The sequence below is a fragment of the Enhydra lutris genome, unplaced genomic scaffold, assembly GCF_002288905.1.
Source record: "Enhydra lutris kenyoni isolate GAN:26980312 unplaced genomic scaffold, ASM228890v2 scaffoldscaffold9, whole genome shotgun sequence".
In the NCBI taxonomy this organism is placed as follows: Eukaryota; Metazoa; Chordata; class Mammalia; order Carnivora; family Mustelidae; genus Enhydra; species Enhydra lutris.
Window position 1 is genome coordinate 30,417,817 of NW_019154093.1, and position 18,145 is coordinate 30,435,961.

Below are 18,145 nucleotides of genomic sequence, written 5' to 3' on the forward strand. Positions count from 1 at the left end.
CTTTGTTATTCTTTGTTTTAAAGTTTATGTTGTCTGATATAAGTATGGCTGCTCCAGCTTTCTTTTGGTTTCCATTTGCATGGAATATCTTTTCCCATCCTTTCACTTTCAGTCTGTGTGTGCCCTTTTATCTGAAGTGAGTCTCTTATAGGCAGCATGTAGATGGATCTTGTTTTTTAATACATTCAGCCGCTCTGTGTCTTTGGTTATAGATTTTAGTCCATTTATATTTAAAGTAATTATTGACATATGTGTTTATTGCCATTTTGTTAATTGTTCTCTGTTTTTGTAGTTGAGCTTTTCTCTGTTCCTTTCTTCTCTTTCTTCCTTTGTGCTTTGATGACTTTCTTCAGTGGTGTGCTTATGTTCTTTTATCTTTGTGTATTTGCTATTGGTTTTGGTTTGTGGTTACCATGAGACTTATGTATAACAACTTACATCTATAATAGTCTACTTTAAGTTGATGATACCTTACATTTGATCCCATTCTAAAGCTCAACATTTTTACTCACCACCCCACACCATGTTTTGGTTTTGATGTCATATTTCACATCTTTTTCTCTTGTGTATCCCTTAACTAATTATTGTAATCATAGTTATTTTCACTGTTTTTTTTTTAACCCTTACACTAGCTTTTTAAATAATCCACAACCTTTACTATATATTTACTTTTCCAGTGACATTTCTTCTCTCACATGTGTTCTCTTTACTAATTAGCATCTTTCTTTTCAGATAAATTCTTTATCTCTCCTTCAGTTCTGAATCATAATTTTGCCACTTAGCATATTTTTGGTTTGACATTTTTTTCTTTTAGCACTTTGAATATATCATGCCATTCCCTCGTGACCTGTAATGTTTGTGCTCAGATATCTGCTGGTAGTTTTTTTTTTTTTTTAAGATTTTTTTTTTTAAAGGTTTATTTATTTATTCATTCATTCATTTTTCCTGTCTTTAACTTTTGGCATTTTATTTTTTTTAAAAGATTTTATTTATTTATTTGACGAGAGAAAGAACACAAGTAGGCAGAGAGGCAGGCAGAGAGAGAGGTGAAGCAGGCTCCTTGCCAAGCAGAGATCCCAAAGCAGGGCTGGATCTCAGGAGCCTGAGATTATGACCTGAGCCAAAGATGGAGGCTTAACTCACTGAGCCACTCAGGCGCCCCTAACTTTTGGCATTTTCATTCTAATGTGTCTTGGTGTGACTCTCTTAGGCTTCATCTTGTTTGGAACTCTGGGTTTACTGGAGCAGAATGACTGTTTCATTCCCCAAGTTAGGGAAGTTTTAGCCATTATTTCCTAATAAGATTTCTGTCTTTTCTGTCTCTCTTCTTCTGGGAGCCCTATAAAAAGTCAGTGTTAATTTGTTTGATGTCTTACAAATCCCTTAAGCTATTTTCACTTTTTTAATTCTTTTTTCCTTTTGCTTCTTTGATTGGGTGAGATCTTTGTCTTTGAGTTGCCTGATCTGACTTATCTAGTCATCTGTTGAACCCCTCTAGTGTATTTTTCAGTTCAGTTATTGCATTCGTCAGCTCTGTGACTTCTGTTTGGTACTTTGTCGTATTTTCCATGTCTTTGTTGAAGTTTTAACTGTTTTCATCCATTCTTTTTTTTTCAAATTCAGTGATCATCTTTATATCCATAACTTTGGACTCTTTATCAGATATATTGCTTATCTCCATTTCATTAAGGTATTCTTCTGAGGTTATTTCTTGTTCTTTCATTTGGAACATTCCTGTCTTTCTTCATGTTGCTTGACTTTCTGTGCTGGTTGTTACACAGTTGATGAAACCGCCACCTCTCCCATTCTCAAAGGAATGGCCTCGTGTAGATGAAAATTTTCATTCAGCCCTTTCCACAGCTCTTGTTTCCCAAATCTCTGTGCTTCTCTGAGCAGCCTATTGTATTTTTCCTTTCTTTTTTCTTTTTTCAAAAGATTAATTTATTTATTGACAGAGAAAGAGAGAGGGACAGTGAGAGAGGGAACACAAGCAGGGGGAGTGAGAGAGGCAGAAGCAGGCTTCCTGCTGAGCAGGGAGCCCATGTGATGATACAGGGCTCGATCCCTCTCGATCCCCCTCGATCCCAGGACCCTGGGGTCATGACCTGAGCTGAAGGCAGATGCTTAACGACTGAGCCACCCAGGTGCCCCAGCGTATTGTATTTTTAATGGCTGCTGGTAGTTGAGGAAGTGCCAGTACCTTTCAGTGTCCAGAAAGGGGAGATTCAGGTTGATTGAAAGCCAGACCGTCAGGCAGTAGCTTTAGAAGCATGCAAATATGTATAACCCTGAGGGGCCACATGTGTAAGCCCCACTGGCCACCAGACAGGAAATCTAGAGGTGTGTGTTGGGTGGCAATCACAAAACTTGGGACTCCAGAGGAAGGTATAATAAGTTCCTTGTGAGGAGATAGCAGTGAGCTAGAGCAAAGCAGGAGAATGCCAGGTGGTGTTCACAGCCCACGCTCCTTCAGAGCAGCACAGTAGGTCGTCGAATGTGTGCCACACCTAAAATCTACCCCTCGGTCTGAAGCTCCAGAATAAGCAAAGTGACCTTTTTCACAGGAAGGCAGAGGGGCAAGTGCCACAGTCTGCTGTCTTTGAATTGCCCTCGTGGTCGTAGCCTACCAAGAATCATCTTCTGATTGTTATAGTCCTGTGGGATCCAGGAATGCAAGACCCTTCATCCACCAGAGCCAGGCAGTCATGGGCTGTCCCCTGGGTGTCAGCTGCAAAAACTGGGTACCAGACTCATGGGAAGCTCTCTTCTAGGAGCCAGTGGCACTCCTGGAGTGTGGCAGAGGGTGAGCCCGATGAGAGCACTTGCCCTTCCAAGGTCTCTGGAAAGGATCAGTGAGCCTCAAGATGCATGCTTATTTAGAACCCTACCTCTCAGGCCACAGCCCTAGTGATTAATAGGCTCTTTCATGAAAAGACGAATCTCCTGGGTCTGTTGCTTCTTGCTATGCTCCAGGGGTGGTAGCTGTTGAAGGATTCTTTGCCCATTGGTTATAACTTAGTGGGACTCATGAGTGTAAGACTAACTGGCCCCAAGAATCAGGCAGTCACAAATATTGGGGCACCAGATTAGGGGTGTGAGCTCCTTTTGGGTGACACTGATTATTACAATCCTGTGTGACCAGGAACGTGTGCTCCTCTGGCTTCTAGAGTCAGGTGATCAAGAGGACTGGTAGTAAGAGGTCAGATGCTCCTTGGAAATGGAGATCTCTGGGCAGGGGCCCTGGGCAAGCAGGGTGTGGTAACTCTGGAGGAAATCCTAGTGATTTTGTTCCAGGTATCCTTCTTTCCTTTTTTTTTTTGTTAAGATTTTTATTTATTTATTGGTCAGAGAGCGAGCATGCACAAGCAGAGGGAGAAGCAGACTCCCCACTGAGCAGGGAGCCTGATGCAGGACTAGATCCCAGGACCCTGGGGTCATGACCTGAGCTAAAGGTAGCCACTTAAAGTCAAGCCACACTTGACTGAGTCACTCAGGTGTCTCTCCTTCTTCCGTACAAGTCAGCATGAGGTTCTGTCTTCAGAATCTACCTTTCTTCAGTCTTTTTTCTGACTCATCTCCATTATCAGCTTCTGCCAAAAGACATAAATGGGTGCCCATAATGGGGAACATGCACATTTCTCAGACTAATAGCAGATCTGTAGTATAGATATATGATAGGTACTGTTCAAACATTTCCTGTTATCTGTGGCTGCATGACCCTGAGAAGGTTTCCCTGGTGTCTGTATTTCCTCACTTACAAAGTGGGTGTTCTTTGAGTTAAGGAAGTGTGCATGTAGAGGACTTCATATAATGCCTTGAGCAGTGCTTAATGAAAGGTTGGCAATGATACTAGATGACAGGGATAGACTTACGGGCTCAGAGGTTTCTAGGACAGTGTTCTTTGTTGCTGAGTTTATTAAAACGTGGAAGGAGGTTGTAGTTCGTGTGTGTGTATGTATGTGTGTGTAATGAGTAGGATCAACTCATAGTAAAGAAAACAAGGTGCCAGAGCTTAAAGCCTGGGAGGATGAACTTGAGATGAAAGCCTTGTATTTAAAATTGAAAAAAATCATGATATAGGTATACTAGTATGCAAATGAAAATAAATATATAGGTATACTAGTATGCAAATGAAAATAAACATTTTGTTACGAATAAGACAGGTGAAATAGGAGGTAGGGTGTCATAGTTGGGGAAAGGATTAAATGAGTTAATGTTAAATTTTGAGCCCGAATACAGTGCCTGGCATTTAATGCCTTTGAAGGCAGTGGTGGGTATTTAATAGATGCACCTTTGAGGTAAACTGCCAGATATTATGTTTAGATTCAGAATATTAGCAGGAGGCTGAGGATTAGGGTAGAATAAATATGTACATCTGAGCAAGATTACCCTGGAATGTTTGAGTTGATTTCTAGTATAATGCTGTTGGAGCTGTTGCCTACTCTGCAGGCGAAGACAAATGTGAAAAATTAGGACAAGAGATACATAGAGCATTACACTAATGTGTTTGAAAATATAATTAGATCTTTATTTACTAATTCAGGCTCTACAGAAGGCAAAATGAGAAGTAAATTTGATGTAAGAAAGCAACTTACCCATTATGGCTTGAGTTTTTTTTTTCCTTTTTCTTTTTCTTTAAAGATTTTACTTATTAATTTGACAGAGAGAGACAGCAAGAGAGGGAATACAAGCAGGGGGAGTGGGAGAGGGAGAAGCAGGCTTCCCACAGAGCTGGGAGCCTGGCATGGGGCTGGATCCCAGGACCCTGGGATCATGACCTGAGCCGAAGACAGACGCTAACGACTGAGCCACCCAGGTGCCCTTTGAGTTTTTGTTTCTTAACAAAACTCTTAAACACAATTTTACATATTTCTATAAAACACACACATTTTAAGGGACAGTTTGTTTAATTTTGATAAACTCCTGTTATCCATAGCCTGATTAAGATATTATGTTCATCATTCCTTTGGCGGTATCCTGCCCCGGGTGTCTACTAATATGACTTCTAACACCATAAAGTATTTCTCCCGTTCTAGAACTCATATAAATGTTACCATATAGTAAGTACTTTTCTGTGTCTGGCTTCTTTCCTTCAGCACAGTCTGTGTCCTTCTAAACTTTAATGTAAGGGAATGCCTAATTATGTATACTGGTGTTGGATAATAATTTGCTTTGCAACTTCAAAATCACAGTGTAACATCTGTGTAAGTAACCCTCCTAGTCTGAAAAACACTAGTGCCTGTTGTCCCTATTCCCTATGGTGTGTCATGCAAAATTACTGTATAGGATCTGTATTTAAAGAGAAAAAAGATGGGGCACCTGGGTGGCTCAGTTAACTGTCTGCCTTTAGCTCAGGTCATGATACTGGGGTCTGGGATAGAGCCCTGCATCGGGCTCCCCTGCTCAGTGGGAAGCCTGCCTGCCTCCCCTTCTCCCAATCCCCCTGCTCGTGTTACCTCTCACTGTTTCTCTCTCTGTCAAATAAATAAACCTTTTTTAAAAATTTAAAAATTTGGGGCGCCTGGGTGGCTCAGTGGGTTAAGCCACTGCCTTCGGCTCAGGTCATGATCTCAGGGTCCTGGGATCGAGTCCCGCATCAGGCTCTCTGCTCAGCAGGGAGCCTGCTTCCCTCTCTCTCTCTCTCTCTCTCTCTGCCTGCCTCTCTGCCTACTTGTGATCTCTCTCTGTCAAATAAATAAATAAAATCTTTTAAAAAATTTTTTAAAAATTTTTTTTAAAAAAGAGGGAAAAGAAATCTAGAGATCGTTTAGTCACAACCAAAACTTATACTGCTTGCATCATTTAGAAAAGTTCTGAGTTTACTTGACTCTCATTTTGGCTCAGTACTTAGTATTTAGAAATTTTATATGAAAAAAGGTACATTGGAAAGAAAAGTTCTGATTCATCTCATTTTTTTATGATGCTGAAAATTTGATTTGCAAAGTTACTGTGTATCATGATCAAATCTTACATTATACCCATTTGTTCATTAATGGGGTGGTCCACCTTTCCTCCCAGTTATGTAAAAAATGGTAACTTCGGGGGTGCCTGGGTGGCTTAGTGGGTTTAAGCCTCTGCCTTCTGCTTAGGTCGTGATATCAGGGTCCTGGGATCCAACCCTGCATTGGACTTGCTGCTCAGTGGGGAGCCTGCTTCCCCCCTCTCTCTCTGCCTGCCTCTCTGCCCACTTGTGGTCTCTCTCACTCTGTCAAATAAATAAATAAAATCTTAAAAAAAAATAATATGTATACCCAGCATTTCATCGAGGCATCTATTACATTCTAGGATTAAAACATAAAAAAACAAACAAAAAAACCTCTGGATAACAGTGTGAGAAGTAAATTTCATTTATTTTAACATGAGATTCTAACTGATTGAGCTATCGACCATATTTAATCAATGTAAATTATAAAATTTAGGTCGGAAATCCTTTGCTAAAGTTTTAAATATGTTTGTGTAAATTTAGATCTTACTGTGTGCAGTAAAAATACTTTACTTTCTCAGTTAAATTTTGATTTGAGTTGAAATGTTGCATTCACACCCAACTTTTCTATCAACATGGACTGGACTGGAGGAAATTATGCTGAATGAAGTAAGTCAAGCAGAGAGAGTCAATTATCATATGGTTTCACTTACTTGTGGAGCGTAAGGAATAACATGGAGGACATTAGGAGAAGGAAAGGAAAAGTGAATTGGGGGAAATCGGAGGGGGAGACGAACCATGAGAGACTGTGGACTCAGAGACAAACTGAGGGGTTTTTTTTGGAGAAGAGGGTGTGGGGGGTTGGTTGATCCTGGTGGTGGGTATTAAGGAGGACACATGTTACATGGAACACTGGGTGTGGTGCATAAACAATGAATGTTGGGACACTGAAAAAATAAAATTTAAAAAATAAATAAGTAATTTCAAAAAATCAAAAATAATAAATAAATAGTTGCAGTCATGCATGTAAAGTGACCACATTAGTTTGTATAGTTGCTCATCTCCTGGGATTGTATTTCCCAAACAAATCACACTATCTGGATAAGCTTTTGAAAGATGTTTTTGTTTGTTTGTTTGTTTGTTTTTTATTTTTATTTTTATTTTTGTTTTATTGTTGTTGTTTAAAGATTCTATTTTTAAGTAATCTCCACAACCAACATGGGGCTTGAACTCGCAGCCCTGAGATCAAAATTCTCTTGCTACCCTGACTAAGCCAGCCAGGTACCCCTAAGCTTTTGCAAATTTTCTCTCTCTCTAGGTATGAAATAATCTGAATAAAATATGGGTAAACTTCCTAAAGAAATACAATGTGCTTTGAAAAAATCATGGAGTTTCTTCCAACAGAATAATCCTTTTGTTACAGTATCAAAACTAAAATTTTGGGGTGCCTGGGTGGCTCAGTGGATTAAGCCGCTGCCTTCAGCTCAGGTCATGATCTCAGTGTCCTGGGATCGAGCCCCGCATCAGGCTCTTTGCTCAGCGGGGAGCCTGCTTCTCTCTCTCTCTCTGCCTGACTCTCTGCCTACTTGTGATCTCTCTCTCTCTCTGTCAAATAAATAAATAAAATATTTAAAAAAAAAAACAAAAAACTAAAATTTTGCATCTTCAAGACAGTATTTTCTTTCTCCCTTTAGTTGTATGTGAAAGCCAGCTGTTCTGAAAATTTTTGATTTTCCTTTTTTTTTGGAAAGATTTTATTTATTTGACAGATAGAGATCACAAATAGGCAGAGAGGCAGGCGGGGGTGGGGGGAGCAGGCTCCCTATTGAGCAGAGCACCTGATATGGGGCTCCATCCCAGGACCCAGAGGTCATGACCTGAGCCGGAGGCAGAGGCTTAACCCACTGAGCCACCCAGGCGCCCTGGTTTTCCTTTTTTTAAATGGAGAAAGTAACAGTCCATACTAATGTTAAAACTTGGTTTCCATTTTATTTTAGGTTTCTAAAAATTGAATAATAGTAGCAGACATGTACAGTAGTAAAAATACCTATGTGGGGTTTTTTTTTTTTTTTTTTTCTTAATGCCTCTTTTGAACTATTTTACTCACACTTTTGATGCCAAATGTGTGAGTTTTCCCCTCTGCCCAACTACTGATTCTCTGGACAGTAACTAGTATCTTAAAATTCGATTCCATTCTGACACTAGCTACTCAAGAGTTAGCACTAATCGCATAGTCTAAGGGCTTAGTGCCACAACTGTCCTGACTTCAGATGCACGTCATAAGTCCCATGTTGCCAGCAGTACTTCTGACCAACCAGCTACGAATTGGGAGTTCCCATGATCCCTTTCTCAGGTTTGATGATTTGCTAGGATGGCTCACAGAACTTAGGAAAGTGCTTTACTTCCTACTTACTTATTGGTTTATTATGAAAGATACAACTGAGAAATAGCCAAATGGAGGAGATGCATAGGGCAAGGTATGGAGGGGAGGGGGCTGTGGAGGAGGCACAGAGCTTCCATGCCTTTCCTGAGTGCAGCCCCTTCCCAGCCAGTACATCAATACCTTGATGTATATGACAACTTGAAAATTCTCTGAGTCCTATGATAGGGGTTTTTATGGAAGTTCCATTACATGAGCATGATTGATTGATTTCGTCATTGGCCATTGGTGATTGAACTCCATCTCTAGCTCCTCTCCTCTTCCCAGGGGAGGGTGGGACTGAAGGTGCTACCTAATCATACAGTTGTTTTTCTGGCCACCGGACCCTATCCTGGGGCCAAGTAGGGTCTCACCAAACGTTACCTTATTAGCACAATAAACTCAGGTATGGTTGAAAAGGGTTTGTTAAAAATAACAAAAGATGATCCTGTCACCTCTGTCACTTGAGAAATTTAAGGGTTTTAGAAGCTCAGTATCTGGAACCAGGGACAGAAACCCAATGTTTACTTCTTATTGTCACACCTACTATGATTTGGGATATAGGACAGTAGAAAATGGAAAGGAGGAGGGTTTCAGTGTTGGTTTGATTTTCAGGTTTTTAATTATAGACTTCAATTAATATTTATCTAAAGGGGAATTCTAAAATATAGTAGAGTGGGCTGCCTGGGTGGTTCAGTCGATTAAGCGGCTGCTTCTTGGTTTTGTGGGATTGAGCCCCGCACGCTCAGTGTGGAGTCTGCTTGAGGGTTCTCTCCCCATCTCCTTCTACCCCACCTTGGACTCGTGTGTGCTCTCTTTCTCTTTAAAATTAAAAAAAAAAAAAAATCTAAAAAATAATAATAAAAAAAATAACAGCATGAAGATAGTCCCTGCAGTAATGTCCATATTCCAGAAAACAGGATATAATGTCAGTGTATCATATTCGAGACAGCAGATAAATTCCGTCAATAGCATGGGCTATTAAGATGTTCTTAATTAAAAAATGATTATAATACATGGGGAAAATTTTGATACAAATTCAAAAAAATTATAAAGGAAATGAACATTAAGCCTCAGTTAAATGCCAGTCATATATCATTTAATTCTTACTATTACATAGGGTAATCAAATACGAAAGTTTCTGCTATTAACAACCATCCGAGAAACCTATATGCACATGTGCAAAGAATAACGTAATGTGATGAAATGAAAACTTTGCTTAATTTGGTAGAATCATGGGTATCATTTAGGGATTGCATTCCGCTACTTATAAACAAAAATCCACTTAATGTCACTTAACCAAACAGGGCCTTAATTTTTTTCCTGTAAAAACCCCTAAAGAAGGTGATCTGTCAGGGTCTTAAACACCTTCTTCCTTTCTGCTCTGCTGTTCTTAATGTATTGCTTTAGTCATTGTCTCTTCATGATTTTAAAATGGATCCTTCACCACCAGTGGTCTCTCTGCCTTCTTGGCAAGAAGAAAAGGAAGGTCCTACGAAAGGCTTCTTTCCATTTAATGAGTTTTTCTGGAAATCTCTAGGGACTTCTACTTTGATTTCAGAACTGTAGCACCCAGTTACCATTAGCTGACAGGAAGTTCAGAAAATGTATTTCTTTAAAGCTGGGCATAGTGCCACCTTCAATAAAAGAGATTATGTTGGTGAGGAAGAAGGGAGAGGACATCAGATAAGTAATTGGCAAGTACCAGCCAAGCTCTTTTTCCTTGAATATCGTGATGCTCTTAATTATAAAAAATACCCTGGCTGAGGCAGGAAAACCATCTGAGATGCTAATGACCTCTAACGATCCCAACTCCTTTTTTTTTTTTTTTTTTTAAGATTTTATTTATTTATTTGAGAGAGAAAAAGAGAGCGAGCACGAGGGGCAGAGGAAGAGAGGGAGAAACAGACTCTCTACACGGGTCTTGTCCAACACAGGGCTTGATCCTAGGACCCTGACTAAGATCATGACCCGAGCCGAAGGCAGATGCTTAACCGACTGAGCCACCCAGGAGCCCCATGATCCCAATTTCTTAACTGATTTTTAGATAGTCTAGATCCTTTCAGTTTTCTCTTTCTCACTCAGCTGTAAACCATTGTATTCTAGAAAGTCTGTATGTAGAAGCAAGTAGGTGGAGTTTTATTACTTTTTATGGAACTTATTTGAGAGTTCAGAGAAGAATGCAGCATAGAAACTGAGTTTTGCAACAAAGATTCGGATACTGTGAAGAGGTTGTGTAGGAGCCTTCTGTAAGCCTCAGTTCCTCATGTGAAAAGTATAGTAGTATGACCTGCAGTACTTGTAGGTCATGAATTTTTTTAAGCATAAAACACATCAAAAGTTATTTGGTTGGTTTGTCAGAGAGAAGGGTCTGGGTCTGGGATGGGAGGTGGTGTTCCCCCAGTCTGCAAACAGTATCCCGAGTGGCCAAGCTGCCATGGCAAGGTGGAGGGTTTTTGTGAAGTGAAATGGAATAGGTATTGCCTGCATTTTTGTATGGAGTAATATAGTTTACACTATCAGACCTATTATGTCATGTGGTGGTCCAGAGTCACACACCCATTTCATGGTGCCGGTTAGGCTGGCGCTTAGGACTCCTGACTCCTCCTCCAGATAAAGTATGATAATGTATTTATGCTGTGTGATAGCATTACCATTGTAGCTTTTCTGTAATTCAATATTTTATGTTGTGATTTCCACACTAACATAACTTGCTGGGTGAAAGTGTGGTGGTAGCTGGGAGGATCGAATGAGACCTAACGTAAGTCAGTCTACCTGCAAACTGTGGAGTGATGGATAATGACACAAAGCATTCATGGGATACAAAGGACAAGGGAATTATTTAGGGCCAAGGTGACAGATCTAGAAAGAGGGATTGTGCTTACCAGCTGTTGAGCCATTTCAGCTACTGACGTTGGTTTATGCTGGAGTATTCTCTTTGCTCAACCAGTACTAAGTTTTAAGGAATATGTTTCCTAATATTTATATATTGATAGAGAAATAAATGTGAAATTGTACAAAGCAAACACAGATTTTTAGAAAATAGCATCTGGAGTATCACCAATGAAAGTGTTGATAATAGTTACGATTTTCTGGTGGTGGGAGATATTTATTGAGTTGAACATTAAAGCAATGTTCCAGTTGATGTATGTATTTTATTGATGTAAATATTTTAAAAGCTTAAAAATCGAGACCTATTTAACTACATATAGATTGTTTAATTTCAAAACTTTCTCGAAACCTTTACTACAGCACCGTGTTTTACAAGTTCTGTGTATATTTTTTCCTTTCTCTCCCCTCAGTGAGTTACCTGAGAGAGAAGAAGGTGAAGGAGAAGAAACGCCAAACTTTAGCCACTGGGGTCCACCAAGAATGTATGTTGGTGACGTTACTGGCCTTCTCAGTAGGAGAACACAATTAAGTAGTTGCTCTGTAATTTTATAGTGTCATCGGGACGTGCACTGATGGAGAAATTGCCATCATTCACATGGAGGCTGGCCTGAATTTCAGTTTCATTTTGTCTCATGTAGAGATTTTTAGTGGAGCAAAATGACTATAATCAACATTACATGGAAAAAAAAAAAAACATTACATGGAAAGGTTTTTTTTTTGTTCTTTTTTTTAAGATTTTATTTACTTATTTGACAGAGAGACTCTGATCACAAGTATGCAGAGAGAGAGGAGAAAGCAGGCTTCCCGCTGAGCAGAGAGCCAGACGCAGGACTCGATCCTGGGACCCTGAGATCATGACCTGAGCCGAAGGCAGAGGCTTAAACCGCTGAGCCACCCAGGCGCCCCTACATGGAGCGTTTTTTATCATACTTTTTCAGAAAAAGTAATTGACAAATGTCCATGTATGATAGTAACCATCACTATTGCATCACTGCCTTAAAATGCAGTAAAACGTCTTCCTTTTTTTTTTTTTTTTTTTTTTTTTTTTTTTTTTTAATACACAGCAACCATAGTTGAGGCTTCTGGTGTGTACTCACTTATCTCTAGCCTCCTCCTCTTGTGTTCATGCAAGTCTGTGCCTTGCTTGAGCTAACAGAATAGGAAAGTCTTCCTCTAGCTGCTCTTCCTATTCTTCATGCGTTATTAATCCCCCAGGACCCAAGTGATCTTTTCTCTTCTTGCATTTCCAAGTTTTGTCTTAAAGACTCGTAGGAGCTGTTTTCTGAACTACTTTTTTTTATTTCAGTTAATCATTGGCCACATCTGTGCCATTTGAGCAAAATTCATAACCATTTGAAGGGCAAGTTTTATTCCATACTTTATTTTTAAAAGTGATGTGGAGATGGGAGGAAAAAGAGAATCTGCCATCTTTCAGAGCAAAATCTGTCCCCAGCTTTAAGAACCACAGGTGAAACCTGCAGACTGGAAAAAGCCGCTTGGGCAACAAGCCTTTTGGTGACAAATTTATTTTATTGCGAAAGTTTGTGCTTTTTGCCAAATGATACATGCTACTTTCTTTTTTTTTTCTCCCCATCCATTTGTTATTTCCTTCATCCGTTCTTTGCTGATGTTATGGATGTGGATTAAAAGAACTAATTATAGAAAAAAATATATAGGGGCGCCTGGGTGGCTCAGTGGGTTAAGCCGCTGCCTTCGGCTCAGGTCATGATCTCGGAGTCCTGGGATCGAGCCCCGCATCGGGCTCTCTGCTCTCTCGGGGAGCCTGCTTCCTCCTCTCTCTCTGCCTGCCTCTCTGCCTGCTTGTGATCTCTCTGTCAAATAAATAAATAAAATCTTTAAAAAAAAAAAAAAAAAGAAAAAAATATATATATATGCACACACACATACACACATGGGAACATTAAGGCCTAGCCAAATCTCTGAATATTAAGAGGTGTATTTATTGTTTTAGAAATCTTTTTCCAAATTCAAGCTTTCATATGTGCCATGAATTATTGATAATGTCCTCTAATTTTGGAACTGGCTGCAGTTTTGATAACATTTGTAAAAATATATTCATAGAAAATATGAGTCACAGGGATATGGTCCAAATCGAACACTTACAGTGATAGTCCAACAAATTATATTAGCTTACTCATAAGTGAATTTATTTTCTTTTTACAGTGTTGAGATATTTAGAGAACCCAATGTGTCTCTTGGTATTAGTATTGTTGGTGGACAAACTGTTATAAAACGCCTGAAGAATGGAGAGGAACTGAAAGGTATATTTATCAAACAAGTTTTAGAAGACAGTCCAGCGGGAAAAACAAATGCTCTTAAAACAGGAGATAAAATACTCGAGGTAAGTGCTGTTAAAATTCTGTTTGTGTTTGAAACCTACTCTAAGACAGTGATCATTTAACCAGAAGTCCTTCCTTCATTTGTCAGGGTATATGTGGATACAATTGGTGTATTTGCTTCTGGTGCCCTAGTTTGTATGTTGTTCATATAACTTTATGAGATTCTAAAGTTGGGGTGGCAGCATACAGCATATACAAAGGATCAGCTGGCCAAAAATACAGTTTTACAGTTTAATAGAATGAGGCCGCCTGTGAGCCTTGTGCTTCTCCCACAGCGTTTAAGAAATGCTAATTTTTTTCCATCATTTAAAAAATATCTAATATTCTTCTTTTAAACTGAAGTATAGTTGACACGCAATGTTCCATTAACTTGCAGTCATACTAGGTATACAACATAGTGATTCGACAATTCTGTACATTATGCAGTGCTCCCAGTGCTCCCAGTGCCCCGGGGCTCCCAGTGCTCGCTGCAAGTGTGGTTAGCGTCTGTTACCATCAACATTGTTAAAATATTACTGACTATATTCTCTATAACAAGCTCTACATTTTATAATGATGTGTCAGGATAGCCATGCTCATCCTCCCAGACTCCATGGAGGAAGGGGTGAATCCATTGTTCATGTGTGGTAGGCCTTGCAGAGCAGAGTTTAGGGCACATCAAGGCACTGACAATGTCCTGAAGTCTGAGTCTCCTGCATTTCTTGGCACTGGCTTTATTGGATGACATTGTATTAAATATCTTCAGCCCTAGAATCTGTGGGTTCTTGATACATGCTTTATGACGCTAAGCTTCAGCTGTGGTGTTTTAGTTCTGGTAGAATGAAAAGAGCTCTGGAGGTCACAGGTTGAAGTCTTGATTGCCCTATTTATTTTCTGTCTGTTCTTGGACATATTATTAGACCCACCTTATTCTCAGTTTTGAAATAAAATGGAAATGAGAATTTAAAACCCAGAGCATCACTCTGAGGATTAAAGCAAAGAACTGTGTAAAAGTGCTCTGTATATACAGATACTAGGTTATATTCGTGTTTTTGAAATCAAAAAGATTTCAGACACACGGGGATATGGCAATGAAGAAAATGAACAAAATTCCTACTTTTAGGGGATTTCCATGGTAGTGGGGAAGATAGATAATACGTAAGTAGTATGTGGAGCGCTCGATTATGGCAGATAGCAGAAAGATGAGGAAGGAAGGGCGGTGGAGGTGGTGATGACAACTGATAGATTGGTTATGGAAGGGAGAGTGAGCAAGAGAGTGGGGAGAGAAAATGTCTAAGAGGTAATGTGAAGCTACATCACAGAGGGCTTGGAAGGTTGCCTTCTCTGAACGCAGTGAGAGTCCATTAGAGAATTACAAGTGCATACATATTTTAAAAGGATTACTCTGGCTTCTGGGGCAGGTGCGGTTTCCTTTATTTAGAATTTGCATGGCACGTTGTTTTTTTCATCCCTTGGCTTTCACCCTTATGATTTTGTTTTAGGTGTATGTTTTGTAAGCAGCCTATAACTGAATTTTGCTCTATTTAAATCTACCTTGATAATTTTCATCTAATATATGACACTGATTCTTTTTTTTTATTACTGATATATTTGAACTTAATTTTTAAATATATATTTTGTGTTTTGTTTGGTCTTTTTCTTCCCCTTAACTTTCTATTGTGAAACAGAATCATAGGAAATTGTAAAGAAATGTGTAAGGAAGTCCCAGGTACACTTAACCTCCCTCAGCCTCCACCAGTGTTAATGTGTGACACAGCTGTAGTATGATAACAAAACTGAAATACTGATATTGGCACAATTCATAGACCTTATTTCAATTTCACCAGTAATACATGCGCTCATGTATAACTGTGTGTTTTTGTAGCTCTCCACTGTTTCATCCCGTGTGTAGCCTTGCATAACCACCTCACAGTCAAAGAAACTCCACTAGATCACCACAAGATTCCCCTGTGTCCTCCCCTGCAGCCTCTTCCTCTGACATATCCCCCCATACCCAACTTCTGGCAACCACTAATCTGTTTCTCCATGGCTGTAATTATATTATTTCACAGTTGTCACATAAGTGGAATTATATATTCTGCATCTTTTTGAGATTGGTCTTTTTCACTCAGCATAATCTCACTGAAGTTCATTTAATTTGTTGTATCCATCAATAGTTCATTCCCTTTTATTGTGACTGAATAATATTCCATGGTGTGGAAGAGGTACCAGAGTTTAACCATTCGCTCACTGGAAGACAATGGGTTGGGGTACCTGGGTGATGGCTATTGTTTTGGCTCAGGTCATGATCTCAGGGTTTTACAGTCACCCTACATTGGGCTCCACGCTCAGCAGGAAGTCTGCTTGGGACTTTCTCTTTCCTGTGCCTCTGTCCCTCCACTGCGTGCACTAGCTCTCTTTGTCTCAAATAAATAAATCTTAAATCTGTATCTATAAATAAATAATCCTGTGCCCCTGTCTCCCCACTGCATGTGCTTGCACACGCTCTCTCTCTCTAATAAATAAATCTTAAATCTACATAAATAAATAACATGTAATATTTAATATATATTTAAGAAAGATACCTGGGTCGTTTCCAGCTCTTGGCTATTATGACTAAAACTTCTATTACTTCTGTGAACATTGATATACAAGTTCTTAAGTGAAAATAAGCCTTCATTTGGTCTGAAGTAAATGCCCAAAAATGCAATTACTGGTTGTATGATAAGTCCATTTTTAGTTTTGAAGGAAACTATTTTCCAGAGTGGCTGTACTATTTTACATTCCCACCAGCAACATGTGAGTGATCCGGTTTCTCCACATTCTCACCAACATTTGGTGTCATTATTTTTCGGACATTCTCCTAGGTAGATATCTTGTTTTGAGTTTCCCTAATGGCTAATGATAAAGAACTTTCCATGCCATCTGTACATTTCCTCTTTAGTGAAATGTTTATGCATGTCTTTTGCCTATTTTCTAATTGTAATGTTGATTGTTTTATCTTTTTAAATTATATGTTTTCCCCCTCACTTCTCTGTGCTGTGAATTGAGTACAAAGTATTCTCTTACTAATCCATCACTCTTATATGCTAATAAGAACCCACTGCTTTGTCCCAGATTTAATCATTTCTTTAAACTCATAGCAGATTTGAAATGTTAACACTTTTTTATTTTGTCAACCACGCTGAGTCATTTTGTTTACTTTTTTCCTGTGAAAAGCATCACTTATTTGTTTTGTTTTTAAGTAAAGCTTAATAATCACTTCTCTCTGCCTTGAAACAGTTGCATAAAGGAGCTAGGTCTTTATAAAGAAGAATTTGTTGACCTGGGAGGTTAGCAATTAATTTAACTTTTAGAAATGGGTCTTACCTGTGTGAATGAACACACTTCTGGGTTATACATTTGAAGCTGAGAAAAATTTAAGATTATATTTCTGTGGTAGTATAGCAGAATTCTGTTTTTTCTCCTAACTTCCCAACTTCAATGATTCCCATTTAACCCTGTGGAAATCCGGAAGATGAAATGGTTCTTCTGTAGCTTCTGCTTCTCTTACTGTTGAATGTTTTGGAGATCAGGTCATTCATAAGAAGCTTCACGAGATTGTTGTGATAGCTTTTAAGTTTCAGTTAAAATTTTTTTCTGTATTGGTTTATAGTTATTCATATCCTTCCTGGGTTCATATGGGAAAAGAGGTTTCACAGAGCTTATTAAAATCTTTCAGGGACGCCTGGGTGGCTCAGTTGGTTAAGCAGCTGCCTTCGGCTCAGGTCATGATCCCAGCGTCCTGGGATCGAGTCCCACATCGGGCTCCTTGCTCGGCGGAGAGCCTGCTTCTCCCTCTGCCTCTGCCTGCCATTCTGTCTGCCTGTGCTCGCTCTCTCTCCCTCTCTCTCTGACAAATAAATAAAATCTTGGAAAAAAAATATTTTAAAATCTTCCAGTGGATGTCTGCTAGAATAAAAGGCCAGAGTTCTTGCCACAGCTGCCTCCTGACCTCACCTCTCTGCACCCTCCCTCTTACACTGGGCTTTACACTCCCCTGCTTTTAAACCCCTCTCCCAGGGCACCTAGGTGGCTCAGTGGGTTAAAGCCTCTGCCTTCTGCTCAGGTCATGGTCTCAGGGTCCTGGGATCGAGCCCCACATTAGGCTCTCTGCTCAGCAGGGAGCCTGCTTCCTCCTCTCTCTCTGCCTGCCTCTCTGCCTACTTGTGATCTCTGTCTGTCAAATAAATAAATAAACTCTTTAAAAAACAAAACAACAACAACAACAACAAAACCAAAAAAACCCTCTCCCACACCAGGCTCCTGTCTCCTACCTTCTGGCCCTTAGCTCTGTGTCCCTCAGCTTGGGACGTGCTTGCTTTTCTCCTCACCATACTCTGATTCACTGACTGACCATTCCCATCACTTCCAGCTCCTTGATTCCCATTGCTTTTACTGAACTTGTCTAGGGAAACCACATCCTAGTTAAATGCAACTCTTGGCTTTTTTCCGGTCCCTAGCATGGCTGGAGAAAATAACCAGCGAGGCTGTCTGGTCTCATTTTAAATTCATAAGCTGCTTCTCAAGAGA

At 39.6% G+C, this 18,145-nt stretch overlaps 1 protein-coding gene across 1 annotated transcript in view; it reads left to right on the top strand.

Annotated features, from left to right (window-relative positions):
• The window catches only part of LOC111142889 (PATJ, crumbs cell polarity complex component), a 372,385-nt gene that overhangs the window by 129,360 nt on the left and 224,880 nt on the right, over nucleotides 1-18,145 (top strand). Inside the window, exons 22-23 of the mRNA XM_022496281.1 lie at nucleotides 11,645-11,716; nucleotides 13,419-13,596. Of these exons, the coding sequence (XP_022351989.1) occupies nucleotides 11,645-11,716; nucleotides 13,419-13,596 (250 nt within the window). The remainder of the gene's footprint in view (nucleotides 1-11,644; nucleotides 11,717-13,418; nucleotides 13,597-18,145) is intronic.